Source organism: Protopterus annectens, chromosome 17.part0 (assembly GCF_019279795.1).
Source record: "Protopterus annectens isolate FY-2018-M chromosome 17.part0, PAN1.0, whole genome shotgun sequence".
NCBI lineage: Eukaryota > Metazoa > Chordata > Ceratodontiformes > Protopteridae > Protopterus > Protopterus annectens.
Window position 1 is genome coordinate 347,676,784 of NC_056751.1, and position 27,254 is coordinate 347,704,037.

Sequence of the window (27,254 nt, forward strand, 5' to 3'; positions counted from 1 at the left end):
ACAGTGAACCACGAAGGACATAGTACAGTTGTGTACTCTTACCATAAATGTAGATGTTCGAGTGTGTTCACTGTTGCAGTCTGGGTTACCCTCCCTCCTACCCCCCTATTTTGTTTTTTCTTTGAGTACTATCTGTTATGAGGTATTTTGGCTGATGAGGTTTTGGGCATGGTTTCTTTTTTAGCATTTTCTTTCTGGGCACCTGACATCTGGGGCAAGAAAAACTGGGGAAATGGCATCAGCTGAGGTCTTTATACCTTCTGGCGCATTGATGTCAGGATAAAAGTGACCTCAGCTGACGCCCGATCCAGACTTTGGGACGCTGGCCGATCGGGGGCTGCTGCTGGCAGGAGAACCCTACAGTCATGACTGCAACAGTGAACACACTCGAACATCTACATTTATGGTAAGAGTACACAACTGTACTTTCTCTTGGAATCAGAACCTTTTCCTGGTAAAAGTTTAATCCACCATACTATCTTCATAGTGAAACACACACCTAACAAAGCCTTAAGTATTTCCATTTATTTGATTCTCTCCAAATATACCAATAGGACTAAAAGGACTAAACAAATAATTCATATAGATGTAAAGATAATCCACTATGAAGATGGGGGCAATTCAATCATATTCTGTTATATAAATAAATGCATCGCACATGTTATTATAATGGTGTCATTTCCTGTTCCTTACGGCATCTAAGACGGCAGATTATGAAGCTGTGTATCTAGAAGCTGAATGGAGCAGCCCGCCAGGATGCCTTCAGTAAGTGTTGTTGCAAAGCTTCGCCTGGCCTTGCACATCAAATCTAACTTGTCATAGTTCTTAGATGTGGGGCGGCGCAGTGGTGCAGCAGTTAACGTCGTTGCCTCATAGCAACAGGCTCTCCGGTTCGATTCTCGGCTGGGGTGCCTTCTGTGCGGAGTCTGTATGTCTTCCCTGCATTAACATGGGTTTTCTCCAGGTATTCCGGTTTCCTCCCACATTCCAAAGACATGCATCTGGAGCATTTCTCCCCGAGCCTCTGCTGAAAATAGGCTCTGTCCTAGTCGGACTTTCCTGGTCAACAAATGTTAAATAAATAAAATATAATCTGAAATTGCATCAAACAGCTGCTTTGCAAAGGGGAGAAGACATTCCCTTGAAAAGGGAAGTTCTAGCAGCCTTGGCTTTTGCAGCATAGACTCTGACAACTCCTTGAAGAGAATACTTACTGTCAGCATAACATGTGCAATGAGCTATACAACAGGGAGTACCAGGTGGTGCAAGAATTCACAATACTGCAAAGACCTGGATTCAACAAGTAACCTAGGTGAAATAAGACCAGCTACAGGTAGCATTAACTAGCTGGAGGCCAGCCCTTCTTTCTCTAGGGGAAGAATGGAATTTTCTCCATTCCTAACTACTTTTTGATGAGACTGGTAGAAATCTCAGACAGAATGAGAACGACTATAAGGACTAACATTCAGACATATACTATATGATGCTAATATGAAGCATGTTCTCATACTGTCAAACTGTTATCACCTAACATAAATACTTTGCATGCAGAAGAGAAGGGGAGATGCAGGTAGGGTAAAAGTCCTCCCAGTCCTGTAGTATGGTGGCAATTGGGATTCTGTTAACTAGAACTTATCTCAGCATCCGGGGTCAGTAAATCATGTCTTAGTACCACAAGAAAGGCTGGATCTAAACTCCATGGGTGTTCCTCTGGCACTCAACATAGCAGCTGAACCTGGGCCAGTGACATCACAGAATGGAATGTTTTCTCTATGCCATCATGCTGGTCCTCACATTTAAGACAATAAATACAGTTATATTTGAAGTGTAATAATATAGCAGATTGAAAAGAAACATTTAAAGAATGTAATACATATATAACTAATGCCAACAATCTACATCATTACTCTTCAAGAAATGAACTGTCCTTCTAACTGTGTCGCATAAATTCTGGTTCTCTATACACTTTCTAAGTCTTCCTTTGAAGAAAAACCTTAATGATAGAAAAGGAGAAAAAGAGCCTCCTAACCAATTAGAGGCAACAATAACGCCAAGAAAAGCAATCTCAGAGAGGAAATTACGTCAGAAACTCTACGTACCGCAAAATACTCAGAGTTCTTGCACAGACACAATTTCTTAATTTGAGAGGGTTCTTGTAACCAGTAATACATAACAGAAAGATCAAACAGAATAAAACATACTGCCCTTACATCAAAAGTAAATAGAATGAGGGACATAAGAAAAATGATGAAAAGTAGGACCTATGCCAAAATTTGCTACAGCCCAACTCAAAGTGCACATGACTTCTACAGGCCACAACTTTACTGCAGTACATGGTAAACATGGACTGAATACATAGCAGCTGCACAGATAGCATCAAATGAAACCTTTAATGAAACATCCACAAGATATACACTCTTCTAGTAATCATTGTGCTCTAATTGTGAGGCATTTTTCCACCTCCCGGCAACAGAAAGTAATTCAGTTAAACAGTCAAGATAAAGAACACTGACTGGGTGATAGATGATCTTATCTGCTTAATATAAAGGAAACAAAGAGTACCCTGAAGTGTTTAACTCTTGAAACAGTAGTATTGCAAGCTGAGGGATGTGAAGAGTATGGAAGGGGTTCCTTCTGTAATGCCAGAGCCTCGCAAAAATACAGCAAGATGAACAGATTGAATTAACTTGAATGGTGGCAGGTGCTGAACTAGAACCTTATCCTTCTAACTCCTTTAGGACACTATGCAAAACTCCTTAAATGAGAGGCTGTAAATCAAATCTTTCTTGGTGAAGTGACATCTACCAGGAAAAGGGTCTTCAAAGAAAAGCAGAACAGCCAGTTCATAATTCTAGCTCAAATGATACAAGTTACAGCCTTTACAAAATATAATTTAAATTCCCAATGGTGCTAGGTTCTTCATCCATAGCTAAAGATGCAACATCCCTTCAATGTCCCTGCCTCATTACCTCTTGTCAGACTCAAGAAAACAAATGTGATCTCTTCAACTTCCACCAACATCTTGGTGCAAAACACCAAGCAGGGGTGGAAGAGAAACTTGCTGCTGCAGGCCTGCATACCTCCCCTAGGGAAAGGATTAGCTACCACTGCATTCACCCCTTCAAGCCCAGGATGGTTGGGAACATTGCAAAATGATCACATTACATGGCAGGATTTGCATTCATTCTGTATGGGTGTTTTGAAGTACATGCACTCAACAGGCTGTGGGGGAGTGATGTCCCAGAGGGGTTAAAGAGGGCGGCCACAAAGAAAAGCTAAATAATAGCAACAATCCCAGTCACTTATAACACCCTCCCTATGCCAGAATTGAAAAGGGCACTATTAAGGGTTTGTAGAGGAGACAAAAGAATTATTTGTTAGGGAAATATATTTGTTTGAAAATATAACCCAAGCTAATCAACACATTTTCTACTTCATTTAAGTAACTGCAGAAAAGAAAGGTTAACTTTTACTAAGCTACATACCTGCACGTTTCAAGAATTGTTTGAGAATCAGAGTCTCCCAAAAGTAGAAGCAGCACCTCCCTAAAAAAGGCAATATAAAAATAAGAAAGTCATTTTCATCATAATGCTTTCCTTGGTTCTTTTAAAATCCTCATCCAACAATGAATCTTTACCACTCTGATAAAAAGCCATGATAGCCATGCTATGACTGGTATGAATCATTCCTTCATTAATTAATTAATTTATTTATTTATTCATTCATTCATTTTGATACACATCACCTTATTCATTGTCACAAATTTCAGTACAATACGGCTCAGTGGACAGGACAACCACAATGTATTAACCTTCGCTTAAACTGTGTATTTCTTATATTTCTAAAAAAAATAACATTGATTTAATCCAGGGAAGCAAAATATAACAACACACGAAAAGCTGAACCAACCAGTCTGATAAGTTCCCCCTTAAGTACAAAAATAATTTCAGATATATACACCAAGGTTCCCTGATCCTATTTACTCCCTGCCACAAAAAAGAAACACTGTGCTACTATCATGTTTATTTTTTTATTTCTTAAACAACCACTTTATTTACAAGGAGCACAAAACATCTCATACAGTTGTATAAAAAACAAATATAGGGATACATTTGAACAACCACTTTCAGCATGTCAGATCGTCATTCGAAAATTTCATCTGCCAGACATTTTCAATAAATTATAATGCATGTAAAAAAAACAGTTACCAAACCCAAACACATTTCATAAACATATTAATTACATTAAACTGCCAAATATGTGGAAACCTGACAGCATTAGATCAAGACAATCAATATTTTACTACAATGTCATATTCAAACTCTAGGGTGTCCATTTTGCTAAATCTACTCTTACAGGCTTAAATTCTGTGAAGACAACTATAGACCTTATATATTGGACATCAGATTTTACATAAATCATCTGAAGGACAGACCACATGTTTCCATTTTCTAGCAAATGAGCTTTTCGTAGTAAACATTGTAAGAGCTAACATTACGTCAGTTCTGCTTAATGATCTTCAGCCTCATTTTCCCCATTTTCTACATGGAGTCGGGGTGTTGTATCAGTTGTCGCCATCTCTTTTGATACCTTCTTCAACAATCATATTTGACTGTAGCAGGTCTTCTGTCATTCAGTCTTTCCCCACTCTTTGCTTGTTGACTCTTGCCTACTTCTTGTCTTTCACAAATCTTCTTCACCAAATTGTCTTCTGCTTTCCTGCCTTCCTGCATGTTCCTGTACCACTGCACTTTGTTATCTTTGCAATTGGTGCTACTTTGGCTTTTGCTCTGATGTCATTATTTCTTTGAATGTCCTACATTGTGCATCCTACCACATATCTCTAGCACTTCATCTCCCAACACCTCTAGTTTTCGCAATTGCTCTGCCTTCATTGGCCATGTTTCTTTACCATACAGAAGTATTGGTTGCATCACTGTTTTGTACAACTTTTCTTTCAGTTTCTTTAGCATTATAATGGGACACTCTGTGTAGATCAGAGCGTAGCGTGTGTGTGCTATGTCTTTAAAAAGCATGCAAGGCTGTGCATGCACATATAAATTCCAAACACGTGCAATCCCTAGTAACATTTTAAAGAAGCAGCCAGTGTGTAAGCATGTATTATCACAGCAGTTAGTTTGTATATAAGTTACTTAGTCATAGTCAAATAAGATTTACAGTAATGAGTTTGTAAAGAATAAAGCTGCTTAAACAGAACCCACGAAGACTCGTTTATTCGTGTCATGAAAGTGACATGGTGTCAGAACCCGGATGAAAAGAACAAAAATTTGGAGCCATGAGATGCAAAGGTGACAGCGAAAGTAAAACCAAGAGAAAACGGTGCGAACATAACCAGAAGGAATTAAAGGTAATGAAAAGCAACACAAATTATTTACTCGATGCAAAGAGCAAGAAAAGGCATTACAAGGACATAAACTGCATTATCAGGCAAGCAGAAAGCTCAAAAAGTTTGCTAACTAAAGAAAATGTTTTAGATAAAATTGTTTGATGAAACAAATGTTTAAAGTAGGAAACAAGCATGTTAAAGATAAAATGAGCATGTTAAACTACAAAATGAGCATGTTTAAGGCAGAAAGAGTGTGTTTAAGGCATAATTGGGCATGTTTAGAGTAAAACGAGCACAAAGAAAGTACACTGAGCATAAACATGGAAATGGGTGTAAAAGAGGACAAAGAATAAGAAGAAGAAAAGAAAAGGAGCACAGTAAATTGAAAAAATAAAGCAAGGCGACTGCTATGTTGGGCAAAGTGCTGTGTTTGGGCATAACTACGACTTTGTTTAGTATCAAAAAATGAATTAAAGTCATTCAAAGTATCTCAGTGTGTGTAAAGTCCTTACAGTGTGTGCTTATTTCTGTGCATGTATTTCAGAGAGTTCACCGTGTGTAAAGTACAACTATCTCATGTAATTCAATTGAAGCATGGCTGTTTGAAGAAAAGTTCTTGTGCTGGATGTGGCTGTTCACAAAGTGCTGCCATTAAAGCTTGCTGCTCGTACTACAGAGTTGCCTGGCAAGGTGCCGCCATTCTGGGAACATTTCAGTGTATTGCAGCTAGTCATTTACAAAGTGCACATAACTCAAAAGACATTGAATTTGGGCAACCAAAATCTGATTATTCACAATGAGCAATTGCTTAACAAGTTTCTTGTATTAAAGAAAGGTGTTTCTTACAAAAGATCATAAGAGTATTACAGTGCTCATGAATTGCTCAGTTGCACTGCAAAGTTCTTGAATGTTTCTTAAAGCGATAACTTTAGTAAGTGATAATGCATGACTGTTTCATGTCTGTCTTTATCGATAAATTTCCAAGCAACTACTTTAGCATTTTAGCCTTTACCAATTCCAAAAGCCGATGATTTTACCATTTCTGCCATTACTTATCAAAAATTTCATAAAAGCATCACAAGGTTCGAGAAAGTATTCCGTTAAGCTCCGTAAAGTAGTAAATAAGTTGAAAAGCTATTCCTCTGAGTTTTGTAAAGCATCGAAAAAGCTAAAAGGTATTTTGCAAAGTACAATAAAGCATTGAGAAACTTAAAAATCTATTTCATAAAGCACAATGAAGCATTAAGAAAGTTGAAAAGGTAAAGCATCGACAAGCCCGACAGGTTTATTTCACAAAGTCCAGTTAACTGAAAACACTACGTGGTTATTCATTCGCACAATACCGATAAGCACAAAGAAATAAAGTGCAGATATAAAGCAGAAGAATATTAGCCAAACTGAGTGCTCATGCCAACTGAGTGCTCATGCCAATTACTTACGCACATATATGTGTGTGTGTGTGTGTGTGTGTGTGTGTGTGTGTGTGTGCTGCAGTGAGGAAGATTTGCTTCATGACAGTGATTTGACATTAAGCAAAGCAATAGAGATTTGTCAGATCCATGAGGTGACAGAAAGGCACATGAACATGCTTACAAGTGACAAAAGCAAGGTTTCAGTAAGCTCCAGAGCAAACGTAGACAGTATGCAACATGTGGCAAGCAGAAACAGGCCTAAGCAAAGAGCAACCATAGGAATTCCAAAGAAGGTGCCAAGTTTTCCAGAAAGTTCTAGGAGAAGTGTAAGATCCACCTCCATCTCAGTGCCATCAAGTGTGAGTCAGCAAAACCAAAGTCTAGCTTTATCATTAACTGTCGAAATTGTGGTGCAAACCATGGGTCTAAAAGAGAGAAATGTTTAGTATTTGGTCAGCAGTGCCATAAGAAATGGAACCACTTTCAAAAGTTTTGCAAATCAAGTAAGCCACACACAGTTGTAAAGAAAGGCCATACAAGAAAACAAGTTGATGAAGTAGAGCCAAAACAATCAGCTTTCTACATAGATGGTGTATCAATACTGGGAGAAAGAGCTTATGCAGTAAATTTATTAACAAGAAGTGAAGTGTTTTGCGCAGTTCCAATCAATGAGAAATCCACAGAGCTCAAAACAGACACTGGATCAAAGTGCAATGTTACATCAGCATATACATTTGCAAAAGTGAGAACCAACGAACAACTCAGTGCAATCAGCAGTGCGATACTTGTTGGGTATGGAGGTGAAGAAATTCAAACCGAAGGGTCAGTAATACTTCCATGTTATTTGACTGAGAACTGTTACAACTTATTTTTCTATCTAGTCCGATGGGGTTCCTATTGGAATTTTTTTCAATTGTTCTAATCACTAAAGGTCGACCTTTAATGATCGAACAAATGAAAATTCGAATTCTTAAAAATAAACATTAAAAAAAAAAAAAAAAAAAAAAGAAAAAGTAAAGGGTGTAGGCAGGGGGCCAAGCCCCCCTGCACCCCCACACCCCCTGCTACTTAAATTTACCAACTCTGAGATTGTGCTACAGTGTAGGAAAGGGAAATCTTCTCTTTCTGCACCATAGTTCATTAAAGTGCAATCTCAGAATTGGTATATTTAAGTAGCGGGGGGTGCAGGGGGGCTTGCCCACCTACTTTAACCCATCAGGGTTCATTTTGTTTTTATTTTTTTTAATTTCAAAGTTACGGAACTTTGATCATATGGTGTCGACCATATGGTATTCGAAGTTCCATAACTTCAATTTTGTAACAGGTAACCAGTCCGATGACCAGTGCAATCTTTACTAGGTCTCAAAGATAGTTTGAGAATGAATCTGCTTTCTTTTGCTAAAGAAGTTCATCATGTGAGTGCAGTTCCAAGTTCAAGTTTTGCAGAAGCCATTTTCTCAGAGTATGTTGATGTTTTTTGATTACAAGTTGGGCAAGCTTCCCAGTTGTGTATTCTATGAAATTAGACCTCAAGGTCACTCCAGTGGTCAGACCAGCAAGAAGAAGTCCAATAGCTATGCAAGATAAAGTCAAAGCTCAGTTGGATAAGATGGTGCAGCAAGGTGTCATTTGTCCATTTACAGAACCAACTGCATGGGTGCTGTCCATGGGAGCCACTCACAAGAAAGGCTCAGATGAAATCAGAATATGCATTGACCCTAGATATTTGAACAAAGCATTAAAGTGGCCATATCATCCAATGCACACAGTTGAGGAAGTTGCAGCTATAATACCAAATACCACTGTATTTTCTGTTTTGGATGCAAAGAGTTCATTTTGGCAAATGATGCTTGATCACAAATCCTCATTTCTAACTACTTTTAGTACCCTGTTTGGCAGCTACAGATTTCTAAGGATGCCATTTGGAATAAATTCTGCAAGTGAAGTTTTTTAGCATGCAATGGAACAAATTTTATCAGGTTATCCTTGTGCCATAATAGTAGACAATCTACTAGTTGGAGGCAATGGTGAAGCAGAGCATGACAGAAACCTCAAAAAAGTTCTAGATAGAGCATGTGAAGTAAATTTGAAGCTCAATCCTCTGAAATGTAAATTCAGACTTCCAGAAGTAACCTACGTAGGAGATTTGTTTACAAGTACAGGCTGAAAACCTGACCCAACCAACCAAACAGCTATTTTAGAGATATCAGCACCAGATAATGTGCAGAGTTTACAGCATTTTCTGAGCATGGTCAACTATTTGAGCAAGTTTATACCACATTTCAGTGAGATGACAGCACCGTTAAGAGAGCTAACACAAAACAGTGTTGTATGGTCATGGTTACATCATCAGAAGGTGTTTGATGACCTTAGGCAGAATATTGCGTCCCCCCACGTTAAGGTACTATAATGTCACTAAGCCAGTTGTCCTATCCTGTGATGCTTGTAATTTTGGTCTTGGTGCAGTTATTCTACAAAAGGGCAGACCAGTAGCCTATGCATGTAGGACATTTCCTCAAACTGAGATGCATTATGCTCAAATTGAGAAAGAGCTTCTACCAATAGTTTTTGCATGTTCCAAGTTTCACGATTATATTTATGGTCAAACTATTCAAATTGAAACTTGTCATCAGCCTCTAGTTACTTTTCTAAAGAAAAAATCTGAGTAGTGGCTCACAATAGTAATTGTAAAATCCAAAAAGCATGACGGACTCAAAAGCCGTAGAAGATTAAATATTTAATGTAAAAACACACTAAATAACCATTCAATAAGAGCTTTCATCTCTCAAGCAGACTTCATGAGATCAGATCTGAATGGTTATTTAGTGTGTTTTTACATTGAATATTTCATCTTCTATAGCTTTTGAGTCTGTTGTGCTTTCTGGATTTTACAGTTACCGCTCTAAAGAAACCTATGCATTCTGCTAAAGCGATATTACAAAGAATGATGTTCAGACTGCAAAAGTAAAATTTCAAAATGGTCTATACTAAAAGTAAATTGCTTTATCTGGCTGATACTTTATCCAGATCACCCGATCACCTAGAAGTACAACAGAACTGCGTGATGCTAAAAATTTTGACTTTGATGTAAAGTCAGTGCGTAATTTTTACACCACTAGACTTGAGTTGAGAGATCACACTATGAACAAATTTCACAAAAGCTCAATCACTATATCAATGCTGGATGGTCATCAAAACAATCTAGTGTATCACCTGAGGTGCAACCATATTTTCTCTACAGAGATGAAGTGAAGATGGTATTATTTTCAAAGGTTCTAAAATTGTTGTTCCCGCTTCATTACAGCATAAATATATTCAGATTTTGCATCGTGGTCACTCAGGTTTATTATCCACTAAGAGAAGGGCTAAAGAACTAGTATTTTGGCCTTCTTTATCAAAAGACGTTGATAGTGTTCCTTCTTCTTGTTCAATATGTAATAGTACCAGAGCACATTTGCAAAAGGAACCACTTCAGTTAAATCCAGTACCTGAACTACCTTGGTCTACTGTTGCAACTGACATCTTTGAATGGAACAATCAACACTACTTGGTTTTGGTACACTCTTACTTGAACTGGTTTGAGATTGATCTGCTACCAAACTTAACCTCAACAGCTGTTACCACTAAGCTTAAACATCATTTTTCAGTTCATGGTAGTCCTCACAAACTTTATTCTGACAATGGTACTCAATTTACTAGCCAGTTATTTCAGAAATTTGCGAGAGAATAGGACTTTGTACATGTCACTAGTAGTCCTGAATATCCTCAACCCAATGGTCTAGCTGAACGTGCAGTATAGAGTGCAAAGCAATTACTTGAGAAGCCAAAGCATGACAATACCGATGTGTTCTTGAGTTTACTTAATCTCAGAAACATACCTCGTGATGATATTCTTGGCTCACCTGCTCAAAGATTATTTTCCAGACAAACTAGAACTATGCTACCAGTTTCATCAAGTTTTTGGAAGCCTAACTCTAAGAACAAAACCATCAGGGCTCAATTGTTGAAGAAGCGTGACATCCAGAAGTCTAGTTATGACAGATCGAGCAGATTACTTCGTTTGTTGAGGAAAGGAGAGACAGTACGAATCCAGACAACAAAATGTTTTGCTTGAATAGGACAGATGACAGGCACCTGTGCTGAGCCGAGATCTTATTGGATAAGTTCCGTGGTTGTAGAGTAAAGGAGGAATCGCAGACATTGTCTTCCTGTACCAGAATCATTACCATTGCAATCACAACACTGCATCTGTGATGCAGACTCTAAATCAACGGCTGAGTCAGATGTTGTTTCCAGAGCAGTATGTGTTCAAAAGTCTGATTCTGTTCCAGACAGTAATTCAAACATTCCACAGGTCAACCATTTTGCAGAGACTGTTCCAGTTGCTAAAACTAATTTGCAATTTTATGTCACACTACATGGACTAGTTTCTAAGCCTAGTGTGAAATACAGAGTAACGTGGACTTGAATGTATATACACGTGTACTTAGTATTGTACAATGCATGTCTCTAGATTATTTGTGATTTCTGCATGCTAAATATCTCATGACAAATTGCATGATCTATTTTTCAAAGAGGGAGGATGTAGATCAGAGTGTAGCGTGTATTGTCTTTAAAAAGCATGTGAGGCTGTGCTTGCACATATAAATTCCAGACACGTGCAATCCCTAGTGCCGTTTTGAAGCAGCAGCTGGTGTGTAAGCATGTATGATCACAGCAGTTAGTTTGTATATGTTACTTAGTCATAGTCAAATAAGCTTTATAGTAATGTGTTTGCACAGAATAAAGCTGCTTAAACAGAGTCCACAAAGACTCGTTTATTCATGTACTGACAAGAAAGCTACACTATGCCCTTGACACTCTGTGCCAACTGACTGCAACCCTCTGATTCAACACTATCCCTAACACTGTGCCAGCTAGCTGCAGCTCCTCCAATTATACCTGTCACCTCCTCATTCAGACTTCCCTTTTCCTCAACCAACCCTTTCATTTAATTGAAGCTGTTAACCTGTTCCACTATTCCTTGCTGTCTCAGTTTTCACCTTACCCCAATTTCCCTCTTTGTTGCCATGATGACTACCTTGTCTGTACTCAGTTTCATCCCACATGCCTGCAGTCTTGCATTCCATTCATTTCCCCTATTGTTTATTGTAGTTTCTGTTCAAAAGCTACTTATAATGCCACTGTCTGCAATCTTTGTGGATCTGTCCCCTTCAGCTCATTTGCTAATGTAGTCCATCACCACTATCAATAACAGTGGGCTCAAAGATGAACCTTGATGCACTCCCACGAAGATGTCCTCTTCAAGTCTAAACACTGTTTGTACTTGTGCCAATAGGTCATTGTACAGAGCCTATTCTAATTCTACCAATGTTTCTGGGACTATAAACCATTTCAGGACTTCCAAAATCATCTCTCATAGAACCTTGTCAGATGCTTTCACTAAGTCTAGTAATGCCCACTTGGATGCTTTCCTCTTCTGTAGCTTCTTCTTCACTTCCCATCTCACTGTCAATATCAGTTCAGTTATGCTACATCCTAATCCGAATCTGAACTGCTCATCTCCTATCTTACACTCTGCATATTCATTTAGCAATCACCCTCTCCAGCAAGTTCATTCAGTGTGACAGGAGTTTGATACCGCTATACAACCCACAGTTGTGAATGCTCCCTTTGTTCCTGTACACTGGCCACAAAATTCTTATTCTCCAGTCATCTGGGATACATCTTTCCCTCCATACTGTTATGGGTATCCTCAGGAGCTGTGAGCTCATCTGAGCCTACTGCTTTCATTGAATTTTCTTTAGTGCTGTTCTTACTTCTATGGTGGGCTCTTTTTCCTCTTTCATCATATGCTGTGTATGGAGCAGTACGGCTTCTGTGAGGTTTTATTAATTCAGAAGTTGCTGGAAGTACTTCTTCTATCTGCCTTTGATGTTCTGCGGACTGCTGAGCCGGTTGTTGTTGGCACCCATTATAAATCGTATGTGATAATTAGCTTCTTTAACTTTCCATCTAGGCCTTACATCCTCTTTGAGTTTCTTTGTGCCATCTGGTGAGTCACTTTCTAGAAGATGGTAGAGTGTTTCTGATGCCAAGTCCTTTGCTATTGCAATTGCTCTCTTAACTTCTTTGTTAGCTAACCAGTATTCATTCTTAGCCTGGTCTATCTTTTCTATCTTCCACTTTTCCTGTAGACCTTTTTTTATAACTTCCTGCACTTCTGCATTCCACCACCAGCTTTCCTTATGTACCTTATTTTCATACCTGGCTCAGCTGCATATCTGTTCTTTAAACTGTCATACGTGCTATTTTGAGATGCTGCCACCCTTCTTTGACTCCACCTGTACACTCTTCTTCCTGATAAGCTAGGGCCCTCAGTACTTCCTTGAATTCATGTGCTTTCAACCTAGTCAACTTCCAGGTTTTCAACCTAGTCTATATTTACATTAGAGCTTCTCTGACCACTGCTTGCAACTGATTATGGCTGCCAGTTGTTTAAGCTGTAGGCCACTGGGAATGACTTTGCAATCTTTGATTATAACCCAATGCCCTTTCCATACTAAGAGGAAGTCCACCCGAGCTGCATGTTAGCCTCTCTTGCATGCGATCTTGTGACTGTCTCTCTTGCTGAAACCATGTGTTGGCTATCATCAAGTAATTTGCCAGACAAATGTCTAGAATAGCCTTTCCTTTATTCTTCTTGCTCCATCCACGTTGACCCCGGCAGTCCTCATATTTTGTTCCTCTGTTCCACTATCAGCACTCAGGTCCCCATTATCAAAACCAACTCATGTTATCTTGCTTTATCTAATATGTCCTGCATCTGCTGCCTGAATATATATTTTCCTCACCATACCAATTCTGCTGTGGGGCATAGGCTGATTTTATGAATGCTCGCCTATCTTTACCCTGGTGTCTACATTAGAAGATGCAGTAACAGTAAATGTTAAATAAATAAATAAACTTTATTCTTATCTGAACCAATTCTTTCATATACTTCCTAGAAGTCTTGTTTTAGTGGATTTAACAAGGTGCATTCCCAAAACATACAAAAAAAAAGAACCTAAGTCTGTCAGGCAGTGATAAATACCAACAACTTCATTTTACTGTGGGAAATATTCTGGCAAACCTGGCTAGAGTGTAAAAATACTTAACTAGACATTACCACCCTAAAGAACGTAATTTTTGAGATCTGGTAACATACTTCGGGACTAACCTTATTACTCCTTATTATTGCAGAGTTACTGATATATCGTCTTCCTTCCCAGTCCAGTCTAAATTTGTTGGTCTAATTTGTTTTCTAGGTATTAACAACATTAGTATGTTAAAGTAAATCCAAGATTAATGTGAAGCTGACAGTTCTTATGACAAAAAGGAAAAGCATGAAAAGACAAAGCTCAGTCTCAGAAAATGAGAAAACAGTACCAGGTCAGATAGAGAGAAGGCTGAAGCATTTCTAAAGATGACATTCAGAGGCCTTCAAAAAATATTGTTACACTAAAGAATAGCATGAAAACAACTACAAAAATTGGGGTAGCTTGACCTCTGAACATTCAGATACTCTTCAGGCTCTTACTGAAATCAGTGTACATCTTAAAGCAAGGGCAAAAGGTAAGATTAAATGTCTACAGGAAGTTTTTACAGTAAGAGACAAAGCTACATGAATATCTGATTGGAATTTTGGAGCAGAAGAAAGTCAGAGATTATAAGAAATATGTGACAAGCCTGTTGACTGAATGGCCTTAATGGAAATTAATCTGGAAAGAGCTCAATGAATGTGGGCACCAGTGAGCAGATGACAGGGACAAAGACTGCTGATTTCTCAGTCATAGCCACTTAAGGAGAAACTCCTCCCTACACTCTGGCCACCAGGAAATCATATAAAATACAAAGATCATAGAATCTTTATCGACCATAACTCTCAACTACCGTGAAGAAGAAGACACAGAAGTTTGCATTAGCAGTGAGGCTGTGCAAGCAGAGGGAAATTAAATTTCTGTTACTCTGTCCTACACAATTAATCCCCCTTTCCCTCCAATGGCCTAAAAACACACAATAAGGAAAGAAGGCAATTAGACCTGGACAAGAAACCAGACAGAACAACCAGAATAGTGAGCATACCAAAACCCTGAGTCGGTCAGGCAAGAAGAGCTGTATGTCCCAGTAGCTCAGCAGCAACAAGCATATCTATTTCCCCATTTAAAAAGTGAACAGTGCTGAATAAAATGGCTAAATTAATAGAAGCTATAGGAATACAATCTGCTGTTAAAAAAAGAAATGCACTTTGGTGATGAAAGGCTAACTGCCTGCATTACAACTTATATGTAATGGGCGGAGGAAAGAAATGAGTGGTGTAAGAATAAGTCGGGTAACAGTAATCACAGTATGAAGAATGAATTATCAGAGGTTGATTAACTGTGAATTTGGTTATTTTTACAAGTGGGTGGTTTTTGTTTTTCTTTAGAAAGTTATCTGAAATCTGCCTCTTCAAGAAATGAAGGTGGACTGAACTATGATGATATCCAAACAAGCACATAATACTTGTATGCAAATATGCAGTTATTTCCGTTATGTAAACTGGAAGAAGAAGACAGTACGTGGTGAGTATTCAGTTGATAGTTACATTGGCAATATCATGGTCTGAGTGTGTGAGAGCAATTCAATAAAACCAAGGAAGGAAAAAGTATTTCAACTCACTCCACTCTCTCTGAAGGTAGGGTTGATGTTAACTAACATGGACAATCCTAAATCTGTAGTGGAATGAAATTAAGCATCTATATCATGAGCGATTCATCTCAGGAGGCTGAAGAAGTAGTAATGTGTTGGTTGACTGTCATAACAGATTAGGAATTAGAAGGGAATGAATGTTAACAAAAGTCAGTCAGAGTCAGTGTCAGTGGTGCAACAGGTAATACACTTGCCTTTGGTGCAGAAAGCTGTGGGTTCTATTCCCACAACAGATCAACTGATTGCTGACACTACAGTGCAGCAAAGTGAGTGCTGCACTCCTAAGTGTGCCATCCCTCAGATGAGAAATTAAACCAAGGCCCCATTTGCTTGAGGTGGTGGTAGCACAGCCGGATGGAAAACATCTCATGGCACCTATCGAATAAAGTAGGGCAAGTACTCCAACGCCTTGGCCAAACTTCCCCTAGTAGTATAAAGACCACCTAAGGTCTCCCCTGTAAAATAGGTTACTAGCCTTGTGGGACTAAGCCAGTGAACAAAAAGATAAATAAAAATAAGTATATAAGTACTGTTCGGAAATGGTGTCTCAAAAAGAGTAGATTGTGACTTTAACAAACAATCAGTACAAACTACTTGGAAGATAAAGGACTCAAAACATATTAAAATTCTGCAATATGTTTATTAAAGACAAATTACTTAAAAGTATGTAGTAAGTTCCAAAATTAAACTTTAATTGTACATTGTTAAAGGGGTGCAGATGTCCATGACATAGTTAGTAAAATCAAGTACAAGTATGGGAGAATAAGGGGACTGAGTAAGAAAACTACAATTCCAAAATAGTATAAGGCATACATGATGTAAAGTAAGAGGTACTGCACAAATCTGGCACTGGCATAAGGTGACATCCTGCAAAACATTAAAATATAGAAAATCACCCAAAAACAAGCAGAAATGAGTGGGAAAAATGTAAACTCAAACCAACCAATGCATTTTCACTATGCTAGAACCTGGGTAACCACTCAGCATCACAAAAATTAACGTATATACTCCAACTTTATTGACACTAAACACACAGTTGGTGTTAATTGAAAGGATATGGCGTAGCCTAGAAGGGTATATTAATGTGCAATTGGAAGTGTTAATAATCATTCTGATGCAGTCCTAGTGGCAGGTCAAAAACGCTGAAGTTAGTTTTGCATTAATTTTATTTAGTATTAATAAAGTTGGAGTATATAAGTAAATTTTTGTGGTACTGAGTGGTTACCCACGTTCTGGGACAGCGCAAATTCACTGATTGATTAAAATATGGAAGGTGGAATCTGTCACCCCTACTCCGAGCCAATGTGAAACCACATGATAAAAGGATACAGGTGAGCAAAAGGCTAGCAATAATATGAAGCTCAAGCCCCCACCATTGAATGGAGTTCTGTGACAGCATATATAATTGAACTGTGCATAGCTACAAATTTGGCTTTACTTTGGGAGATACTGTTTGAAAAATGTTGTTAAAAAGAAGAGGAAAGAAAGTAACACTATAGTGACATTCAGGTGGGACATTAAAAGTGAATGAAATCAGACAGACACCTTTGCTGAATGTATAGGTATTTAAATAGGGGAAGGAGCCTGTAGGCATGAAACAAAACTGAAACCTGTTAAACAGAATGTGCCAACAAACCCTTAGGTAACATGAGCAGTTCATATCTGTACTTGCGGAATGTAAATGAGTTCCACAGCAAAGTAGGGCGGGAGAGGGTCTTAGTAGCTATAAAGCAGGAAGATGCAGATTTTGTTGGGTTGTAAGAGATGCATGTGAATGAACAGGAAATGTTCAGAAATTAATGGCTATAAGCTGGCACAGCAGCGAGCCACCATGGGGCATAGAGGACAGGGGCTATCCTGCTGGTAGCTAGAAGATGTTAAATTCATACTGAGGAAGCATTAGTTGATCTGCAAGGTTGTTTTACTGTGTTGAGGGAGTACTGGAGGGACCGAGATCCAACACCAAGATCACAGAGGGTACTGGGTGGCAAGCTCTAAAGGTAAGATCACAGTATGTCCCACCACATACAAAAGGCACAGTTCTAAGAGGATTATCATAAAAAATTATGATATTTAAGCAGGGTGTTACAATTTTAATGGGGGAATGGAATTTAATATTAACAGAGGATGTTGACTCAGGTCCCAGAAGGATGAAAAGTAACATCTAGTGAATGATTTTTTATTAGGTTCTGTATATAAATGGCATTAATAGAAGCAGCATGGTATGAAAATAAGAGGGGGGAACAAAATGATCTACACCTTTTACTCGCACAGGCCCCAAATATGGTCCCATGTAGAGAAAATATCCATCAGCCAGAAACACCATTACATGCTAAAAGGGCATGGTATACGACCACTAGTCCTCCCAGATCATATCCCACTATGGTTAAGGTTTCAGATGGTGAAGAAGACAGGTGTTAATACATTATGAAAATGATTAGAAGTATGAGACTTACGAAATGGTACAAGGAAGTAGTAACAGAAAGCCTGGGGAAGGAGCAGTGACTCAAGCACAGAAGGTAGAGTAATCTAAAGGCAGACTAAGGAAAATTTGTGGACTTAGACCTGATAAAATACTACAGAGATCTACAGGAAGCAGAAAGAGGAAATATTAGAGAAAACAGGCCAGACTAACTTAGCTACAAAACCATTTGGAGAGGCCTGTCAAAGGCAGACAGAGGTGAGTTAGAAATCTTAAAGAAGGAGATGGTAAGTTTCTTAAACAAGAAGCTTCAGTTCCAGAAGCCAGAAATAAGAAATGTTTATTTTGCTAATATACTTAAGGCTACCTGAGCATTAGCAACTAGGCTGAGACAGCAGAAAGTCAGTAGATTCATAAATCAAACTAGGGATATGGGAGGAATATCAAATCAAATTCAAGTGAATTCCAATGGTTTTTAGGTATTACAATCAAACTTTACATATAAGTGAGCTACTAGATGAAGAAGCAGACATCTGGGCTGAAGCATCTTTGGACAAAGTACAACACCCTATCCTGGATGAGGGTATTACACAAGACCAGACAAGGCCCTTTAACCTAGAGATGTTGAAAGGGATTGCATATAAAGAATCTCCTGGCTCTCATGGTTTTCCAACAGAGGTCTGGTGCCTGGGGGTACTGCTCTTCTTAAACACTAGCTGGAGTGTTTAATACCATCACAAAGACAAAGGTAATCCCTGAGTTGTGCCAAGAGGATATAACAACAGTAGCACCAAAGGAATGGAAATATCAAATATGGCCATCCTCCTATAGGTTCATCTTGGTTTTAAATCATGACTATAAAGTCTACACAACATCACAGGCAAAAAGACTTATAGGAGTTGTACTTGACTTAATACAGCAAGTCCAGTATCGGCTTGTGGGAGAACACCAGCCATCTGATAACATAGTTTCATCTTTGCTGTTAATCCAAGATAAAACAAAGGAAAGAAACTTCTATTACTACGGATGCCTGCAGAGAAAGCATTTGATATAGAGTTGAAGAGGCATTTCTGTTAAATGTAATGAAAATGATGGGGTTTTATTTAGAATTCACACATCTGATACAAGCCATCTTCTGATCTACATCTGATCTACAGCCAAAGTTAAAACAGCAGCTAGATTTCCAATGCATGTTAGGTTGAACAGGGGTATAAGAAAAGGGCATCCGTTATCAACTCTGTTATTCATGAATTATTTAGAGTCTTGGTTATTTTGATCAGGAACTGTAATATCAGGGGCTATGTGTGAGTGGAGGTAAGCACCAAAAGTTGTCATTGTTTGAGGATGACAAATTGATAATGTTACTACAGCACCAAGTGGAGCTGGGTACATTTTTAAATGATTCTGGAATACAATCACATACAATCATACTGAATTTATATCATACAATATAAAATGAATACAATTAAAATGCAAACTGTGGTGGTCAACTACACCTCACAGGAAGGCTGGCAGGCTAGATACCCATTTCTGTACGGGCAAGATAAATGTTAATACCTAGGAATTTACCTAAAGGATACAGATGAGGGCTCATTATCTGTAACCCTTGCAGTGGCCATAGCTAAGGTAAGTTTGTTTCAATAAGGTGGCCACAGACATGAACCATAGCTTAAGGGCAATACAGATGTTTGCCCTTCCCCAATTCCTTCACTGTTTGTCAACTGCTGAAGGGAGAAAGACAATTGTAAGCACAGGATGTTAGACTTTATTTGGGAAAGGAGACATCCATGACTAGCTTGGGAAGCACTACTATTACCTAAAGAATTTAGAGCTGGGGATTTTGAATACCCTGTTATATGCAGTAGTAATACAAATGAAAATGTATCACAGATGCCTGAACAGTGAATACGGAGTCATTTGGAGGGAAACTATAGCAAACAGGCTGGGAGGTGGATCAACTTAATATACGTATTAGGAGACCTGGAAACCTGATGAGAAAAGGCTTTATGGTTATAAAATGATGTGAATCAGTTTAGGGAGTGCTTTTAAAAAAGAAGGGTCTAGTCAAATTTGACCCAGTGTTGGTGCCCAATTATAGTAAGCTTTTAGACACACACATATAGAACTTTTTTTTGGAAACAGAAAAAAAAGGCTACTAAATTTAAATACTAACATCAAATAGTGTAGAGGAACAAGTTTGGACATGGGATGAAGCATGGGATCAACGTTTTCTGAAAGATGCTGACAAGGTGGCAAGCATGACACTAAGGCAGGTAATGAGACCATAGAAAAACAAGACTGTTGAGTGGTAGAAAGTACCAGCCTTTTTTAGGTTGTTTAGCCTGGTAAGAACTGGGGAGATGAGAGGGATTAGGGTGATAAATGAAAACTGTAACATATTGCAAGAGGTCAAGAAGGTATGGATGAAATAGAGACTATAGCTAGGGCTTTCTTGCTTAAGCAAGATGTGGAAGAAAAGTTGTGAAAAGATAATGCAGGCATTAAGAGAGAAGAAATTCAGGATAGTCACTTGGAGATGCTTGCACAGATACTGTCCTCCCCCTCAAAAAGTGAATGCAACATTCCCTGGTACCAACTAGGAATGCTGGAGATGTGATAGTGGGAAGAGGAGAACCTGGAAACATGTATCCTGGGACTATGAAAACATTAAATGGTTTTAAAGGGGGTTGCAAACAGCAGTGAAAAAAAGAAGTCATGTCTTACCATAATGTTCCATCTGTACTGTTGATCCTCGTTCAGTCATTACGTATGGGTATCGGTTCCGAGGTCGGAACCGAGCCGGCCATCTTCCAAGCTCAAGTCATCTACAAACTCTTGAGCTAAAACTCTTACCCAGAATTCCCCTCTCCCTGTTACCTCAAATTGAGTTTGCAAGTCAAAAGAAGGTCGAGGCTACCTCTGGTCAAATGACCTAAAAGAACCGGATGGTGAGATCCACTAGAAGCCACAGGAGGGGGAAGGAGGGAGGGTCGTAATAACTGAACGAGGATCAATAATACAGATGGAATGTTATGGTAAGACATAACTTCTTTATCTGATATTGTTAATCCTCATTCATTCCTTATGTATGGGACAGAATCCCCAGCTACCTCTATTCCTGGGAGGCTCTCATGGAAGGACATTCCTGAGCACCATAGAACCAAAAGATGCTCTTCCCCTGGAGGCCAAATCCAATTTGTAATGATTGATGAAGGTATGAGGCGTAGCCCAAGTTGCAGCTGCACAGATGTCATGTAAAGAAGATCTGGCATGGATGGCAGCAGAAGTTGCCACCGACCTTGTCGAATGAGCCTTTATGGTAGTCGGCAATGGAATATTACATTGTGTATAAATGAAGGTCACACAGTCCTTCAACCATCTAGCCAATGTGAAATTAGCAACAGCACATCCTAATCTAGATCCAGAGTAGGCCAAAAATAACTGGTCTGATTTACGAGAGGCCTTAGTCCTGTTCAAGTAGAAGTGAATTTGCCTTTGAGTATCTAGGGTATGTAGGCAATACTCTCCTTTGTTTGAATGATTGGGGAAGAAAACTGGAAATTCAATGGTTTGATTAATGGACATTTCAGAGATCACTTTTGGCAGAAAGGAAGGATTATTTCTCAATGACACTCTATCTCTATGAAAAATCAAGTATGGGCTCTTGATGCATAAGGCCTGAAGCTCAGAGATACGTCTGGCAGAAGTAATGGTGACCAAAAACAAGGTTTTCCATGACAAATATTTGAGGACGCAAGAAGAAGTTGGTTCGAAAGGTGGCATTGTCAGAGCTTGTAGAACTAATGAAAGGTCCCATGGTTGAATAGGTTCTCTAAAAGGGGGCTTCAGATGATTCACACCTTTTTGAAGGTCACATAAGAGAGGAGTCTTGGACACCCTCATGGAAATTAGATATTGCAGCCAAATAAACTCTAATGGTAGAGGCCGACAGACCCGATTGAAATAGGTCAGCTAGATACCCTAGTACTATCGACACTGGTGCTGAAAAGGAATCTACTTGCTTTTCTTTCAGTCAGCAGGTAAATCTTTTCCACTTGCTTAGATAAGTAATTCTAGAGGAAGACTTATGAGATGCAATAAGAATGTCCCGTACTGGCAAAGAAAAATCATTCAGCCTGGCAATCAAGGGAACTGGAAGAGCCAAGCTGTGAGCTTCAGGCTGTCCAAGTTGGGATGAATCAGATTCTGTGGATGGGAGATCCACCCCGGGGTTGGATGGAGAATCCATGGTTGATCTAGCAGGTGAGGCCAAAGGAAGGGGAACCAAATCTGACAAGGCCAATATGGTGCTATGAGGATCACCTTGCTCTTCAACTGGCGGGCTTTCTTCAGAAACTGGGGAATGAGGGAGAGAGGTGGAAATGCATAAAGAAGACCTGAGGGCCAATCGTGGACTAGAGTGTCCCTGGTGACTGTTCCGGAGGGGGAATCAGGGTGAAGTAGTTGCTGTATTTGTAGTTGGTCGGGGATGCAAAGAGGTCGCAGCAAGGAAGGCCCCAGCGGTGGAAGATCTCCGCTGCTATCAAGGGATTCAGGGACCACTCGTGAGGTTGTAGAATGCACCTGCTGAGTCTGTCTGCTATCACGTTGGAATTCCCGGGAATGTGCATTGCTAGAAGAAAATGGTTGGTAGCCATCGCACATTGCCATATCCTCATGGCCTCTTGACAAAGGGGGTAAGATTCGATTCCGCCCTGTTTGCTGATGTACCAGACCACCGCCATGTTGTCTGACTGAATTGCAATAGTCCCAGACGGCAGCAGGGGATGGAATGCTTGCAACGACAGAAGCACCGTCCTTAGCTCTAGAACATTTATATGCAGTTGGGCCTCCAATTCGGACGGAGTGCCTTGGGCTGTCTGTCCCCTGACATAGCCCCCCCCCCCCACCCCATCAGGGAGGCGTCCGTGGTCACTGTAGCCTTGGGCTGCTGGGGGGAGAAGGGGCAAGACCATTGTGATGGGTTGTGGGTCATCCACCAATTTAAATCCTGTTTGCACCTGTGAGTTACTCGAATCTTGGCTGAAAGAGGATACTGAAAAGGATACCATTGGGTGAGCAGTAGCCATTGTAGAAGCCTCATGTGAAACCTGGCCAGGGGGACAATGGTGATGGAGGCTGCCATGGAACCCAACAGCTGTAGGACAGAGTGAGCCGTGGATTTCTCCCCTGAAAAGATTGGGATCAGTTCTTGCTTTATCCTTAGAATTCTGTGCTCTGGAATGGATGCTCTGCAATTCTTTGTATCCAAAATGACCCCTATGAATTCTGTGGACTGAGATGGGGTGAGATTGGATTTTTGCCAGTTTATGATTATGCCTAGCCTTTCTGCAGTGAGGAGAGAGTATGCCAGGGCTTCTACCAATAGATGTCTGGCAGGGGCGGAGATGAGTCAGTCGTCTAGGTATGGACACACCTGGAATCCTTGTAGTCGCAAGTGAGCTGTGACGACTGCCATGCACTTTGTGAACACTCTGGGGGCTGTAAAGAGTCCGAAGCACAGTACTCTGAACTGGTAGTGACTGGCTCCTGCACAGATGCGCAGAAATCTTCTTGATGGCCTGTCCACTTTTATGTGGTAGTACGCATCCTGAAGATCTATCGAGCACATCCAATCGTCTTTTTCCAAAAGTGGGAGGATAGACTGTATTGTGACCATCTGGAATTTTTGTAAACTTGTTCAATACACTGAGATCCAAAATTGGTCTCCAGTCCCCGGTTTTCTTTGGCACCAAAAATAGTCTTGAGTAGAATCCGGATCCTATCTGGTCTGGAAAGACAATTTGGATGACTCTTTTTCTTAGCAGCTTTGCTATCTCTAATGCTGCTTCTTCCCTTTGACTGGGTGGAACGTCGGGTAAGTTTGTTGGAGGGGGGCAGGACAAAGATCGAAGGGAATATGGGAACCTCTGGTTATTATCCTTTGTACCCAAGAGTCGGTGGTGGTGGTTAGCCAGGCAGAAGGGTACAAGGAGAAATGACCTCCAACCACCTCCAGAGGAAAGGAGTTGGGCCATTCTTCAGGAGCGCTGGTAGGATTGGCCAGGAAAAGAATCCCTGGAACCCTGGTTACATGAACCCCCTCTGGCCCGAAAAGGGCATCTTCCCTGTGAGTTTCCCCCTCTGCCTCTAGGGGAGAACCTGGCCTGTGTGTCACGGAAAGGACCCTGAGACTTTTTTTTACCATATATTCCCACTCTTCTGGTTTCTGGAGGAAGCACGTTGAGGGGAAGAATAACGGACACCCACGGCAGAAAGGGTCTTACCGTCCTGTTCACATCTAGCCAGTGTGCTTTTAACCTTGGGTCCAAATAATGAAGAGGCTTCGATGGGAGCATTGAGAAAGGAAGCCTTGAAGGGTTCCGCGAAATTACATAAGCACATCCAGGCGTGTCGTCTCAAAACAATGCCTGAATTCGCCGCTGTAGCTGCTCCTTCTGATGCGTGAGATATCAGGCGCATGGAAGAGTTTGATATCAATTCAATGGTAGCCAGCTGAGAGGCCACTTTGTCACGGACCTCATCAGACATGGCACCAGCCAAAGTTTCAGAGAGCTCAGAAATTAAATTCCTTTGAAGCCTGGTAAAGTGTGCCATATAATTCAGGGACCTGATAGCAAAGGTCGCTGATGCAAAAGTATGCTTCCCTATTCTGTCCAGAGCCCAGGACTCTTTGTTGGGTGGATGGACAGTCTGGCTTTCTTTTTCTGCCAGGTCCTTCTTGGTTGTGGCCGCCACCACCACAGCCTCTACAGGAAGACCTTTGGACCAATGGGGGTCAGTATCAGGAGGGGACAAAATTTTATCTGGCCTCAGGGGAATGGCCTCGACAGTGTCAGGAGCCTTCCACGCATGCTGCACGACGAGACTGACCAGTTCGTCGGCAGGTGGAGTAACCCAGGAGGTAGGGGGCCGGGCACGAAAGGCCTGCAGGAACACAGACTCTTCAGAGGTCAGGTTAGAGGGCTGCCAGTCACCTCTCTGTTTAAGGATTTCGAGGGTATCTCCAAAGGATACCTCAGAGGGTGACCGAGGGGACTCTTCCCCATCATCAAAGTCTGTGTCTTCAGTATGGGACTCCTCTGTGGAGTCCATGTGCTTACTCTTGCACGAGCTTTTTCGATAAACTTCCTCAGAGGGAGAAAAGTACAGTTTTGTACCTCCCATAAATGTAAATGTTCAAGTGCTAATACAGCTGCAGTCATAACAGATGGATTATCCTGCCGTCAGGCGGGTCCTCGGTCAGCCGAATTCCAAAGTCTAGGTCCGGCATCGGTTGTCGTCGCTTCTTCCCTGACGTCAGTGCGGCAGGGGTATAAAAGAACCAGCCAACGCCAGTTTCTTTAGTTTTTCTTGCCCCAGATGTCAGGTGCCCCCAGAAGGAAGGCAAAACATAAACTTATGTAATAATGCAATGTAATATAATCAAAAAACAGTAGTTGCAAGCAAATACATCATAAAAGAATACCCCAATCAGGTTGTATGAGGAGGTGTTTGTCATAAGGCCTGTCCCAAGAGGGGATGGAGGGAGGGAAACCTGGACTGCAGCTGTATTAGCACTCGAACATCTACATTTATGGTAGGTACAAAACTGTACTATGTTCATCGTGCATACAGCTGCAGTCATAACAGATGGGTAGAATCCCAAAGCTAAAAAGGGGTGGCAGGCACTAAGTGGAAAGTACAGTTTTGTACCTACCATAAATGTAGATGTTCGAGTGCTAATACAGCTGCAGTCATAACAGATGGGTTCTCCTGCCATCAGGCGGGTCCTCGGTCGGCCGAATTCCAAAGTCTAGGTCCGGCATCGGTTGTTGTCGCTTCTTCCTTGTCTTCAGTGCGACAGGGGTATAAAAGAACCAGCCGACACCATTTTCTTCAGTTTTTCTTGCCCCAGATGTCAGGTGCCCCCAGAAGGAAGGCAATACATAAAATTATGTAATAATGCAATGCAATATAATCAAAAACCAGTAGTTGCAAGCAAATACACCATAAAAGAAGTCCCCTAGAGAGGAAGGAGGGAGGGAAACCTGGACTGCAGCTGTATTAGCACTCGAACATCTACATTTATGGTAGGTACAAAACTGTACTATGTTCATCGTGCATACAGCTACAGTCATAACAGATGGGTAGAATCCCAAAGCTAAGAAAGGGGTGATAGGCACTAGGTGGAGCTAGGAGGAGCCAAAATGCCCTGCAAGGCTGCAGTGGCAAAGCCTGCTCTAGATTTGGAGTATAATGGTAGGCTGTAGTGCTTGGAGAAGGTATGTACAGAACTCCAAGTGGCTGCTTCTAAAATATCCTTGGTAGGAACTCCTCTGAGGAAGGCTGCAGAGGTGGCTGTGGCCCTGGTAGAATGAGTTCTAATGCCTGTAGGTACGGTTTTGCCATGAAAGGAATAGCAAAAGTGTATGCAGTGGGCTATCCATTTTGAGATTGTCTGTTTGGATATTGACTTTCCTTGAACTCCTACCACATAGGCCACAAAAAGCTGTTCTGATTTTCTGAAAGGTTTTGTTCTGTCCAGATAATAACACAGTTGTCTGTGGATGTCCAAGGAATGCAGTAATCTCTCCCCTTTGTTTTGAAGATTAGGATAAAAAGTAGGTAAATGTATGGCCTGATTTAAAGCTACCCTGGATACCACTTTAGGCATAAAGGACGGGTTGGTACGTAATGAAACTCTGTCCTGATGGAAGATGATAAAAGGCTGGACAGCCATAAGAGCCTGTAGTTCTGAAACTCTACGAGCTGAAGTGATAGCCAGAAGGAAAGCTGTTTTCCAGGATAAATACTGTAAATCTGATGAGGCAGCTGGCTCAAAAGGAGGCAAAGTCAGTTTTTCCAGAATGAAATTAAGATCCCAAGCAGGTATTGGTTGTTTTCTTGGAGGTCTTAAATTCTTAGCCCCTCTGAGAAACTGTCTTAATAGAGGGTGAGAGAATAAAGGTGGATCAGTGTTGTATTCTGCAGAAATGGCTGAGGCATGGATTTTGATGGAGGAGAACGAAAGTCCACTGCTTAACAGTTCAGCCAAATATTGTAGTATTTGAGGTAAATTCAGTTTTCCAAAGCACTGGCCCTTTTTCTCATTCCAAACACAAAAACGTTTCCATTTTGCAGAGTAAGCTTTTCTAGTTGATGGCCTTCTGGCCTCCAAAATGACATCCTGCACCTCCTTGGAGAGCAGGGCCTGCTGCGATGCTAAGGAATCTTCCATGCGGCTAGATTGAGTGTTTTCAGCTGACTGTGAAGAGTTTTGAAGCCGTTCTATGTCAGAAGAAGAGGCATTAGAGGCAGGGTCCATGGTGGGGAATGAGTC

General features: G+C 40.6%; 1 protein-coding gene across 1 annotated transcript in view; it reads right to left on the reverse strand.

Annotated features, from left to right (window-relative positions):
- The window catches only part of SAAL1 (serum amyloid A like 1), a 579,650-nt gene that overhangs the window by 333,348 nt on the left and 219,048 nt on the right, over positions 1 to 27,254 (reverse strand). The window contains exon 6 of the mRNA XM_044059076.1: positions 3,486 to 3,545. Coding sequence (XP_043915011.1) covers positions 3,486 to 3,545 — 60 coding nt within the window. The remainder of the gene's footprint in view (positions 1 to 3,485; positions 3,546 to 27,254) is intronic.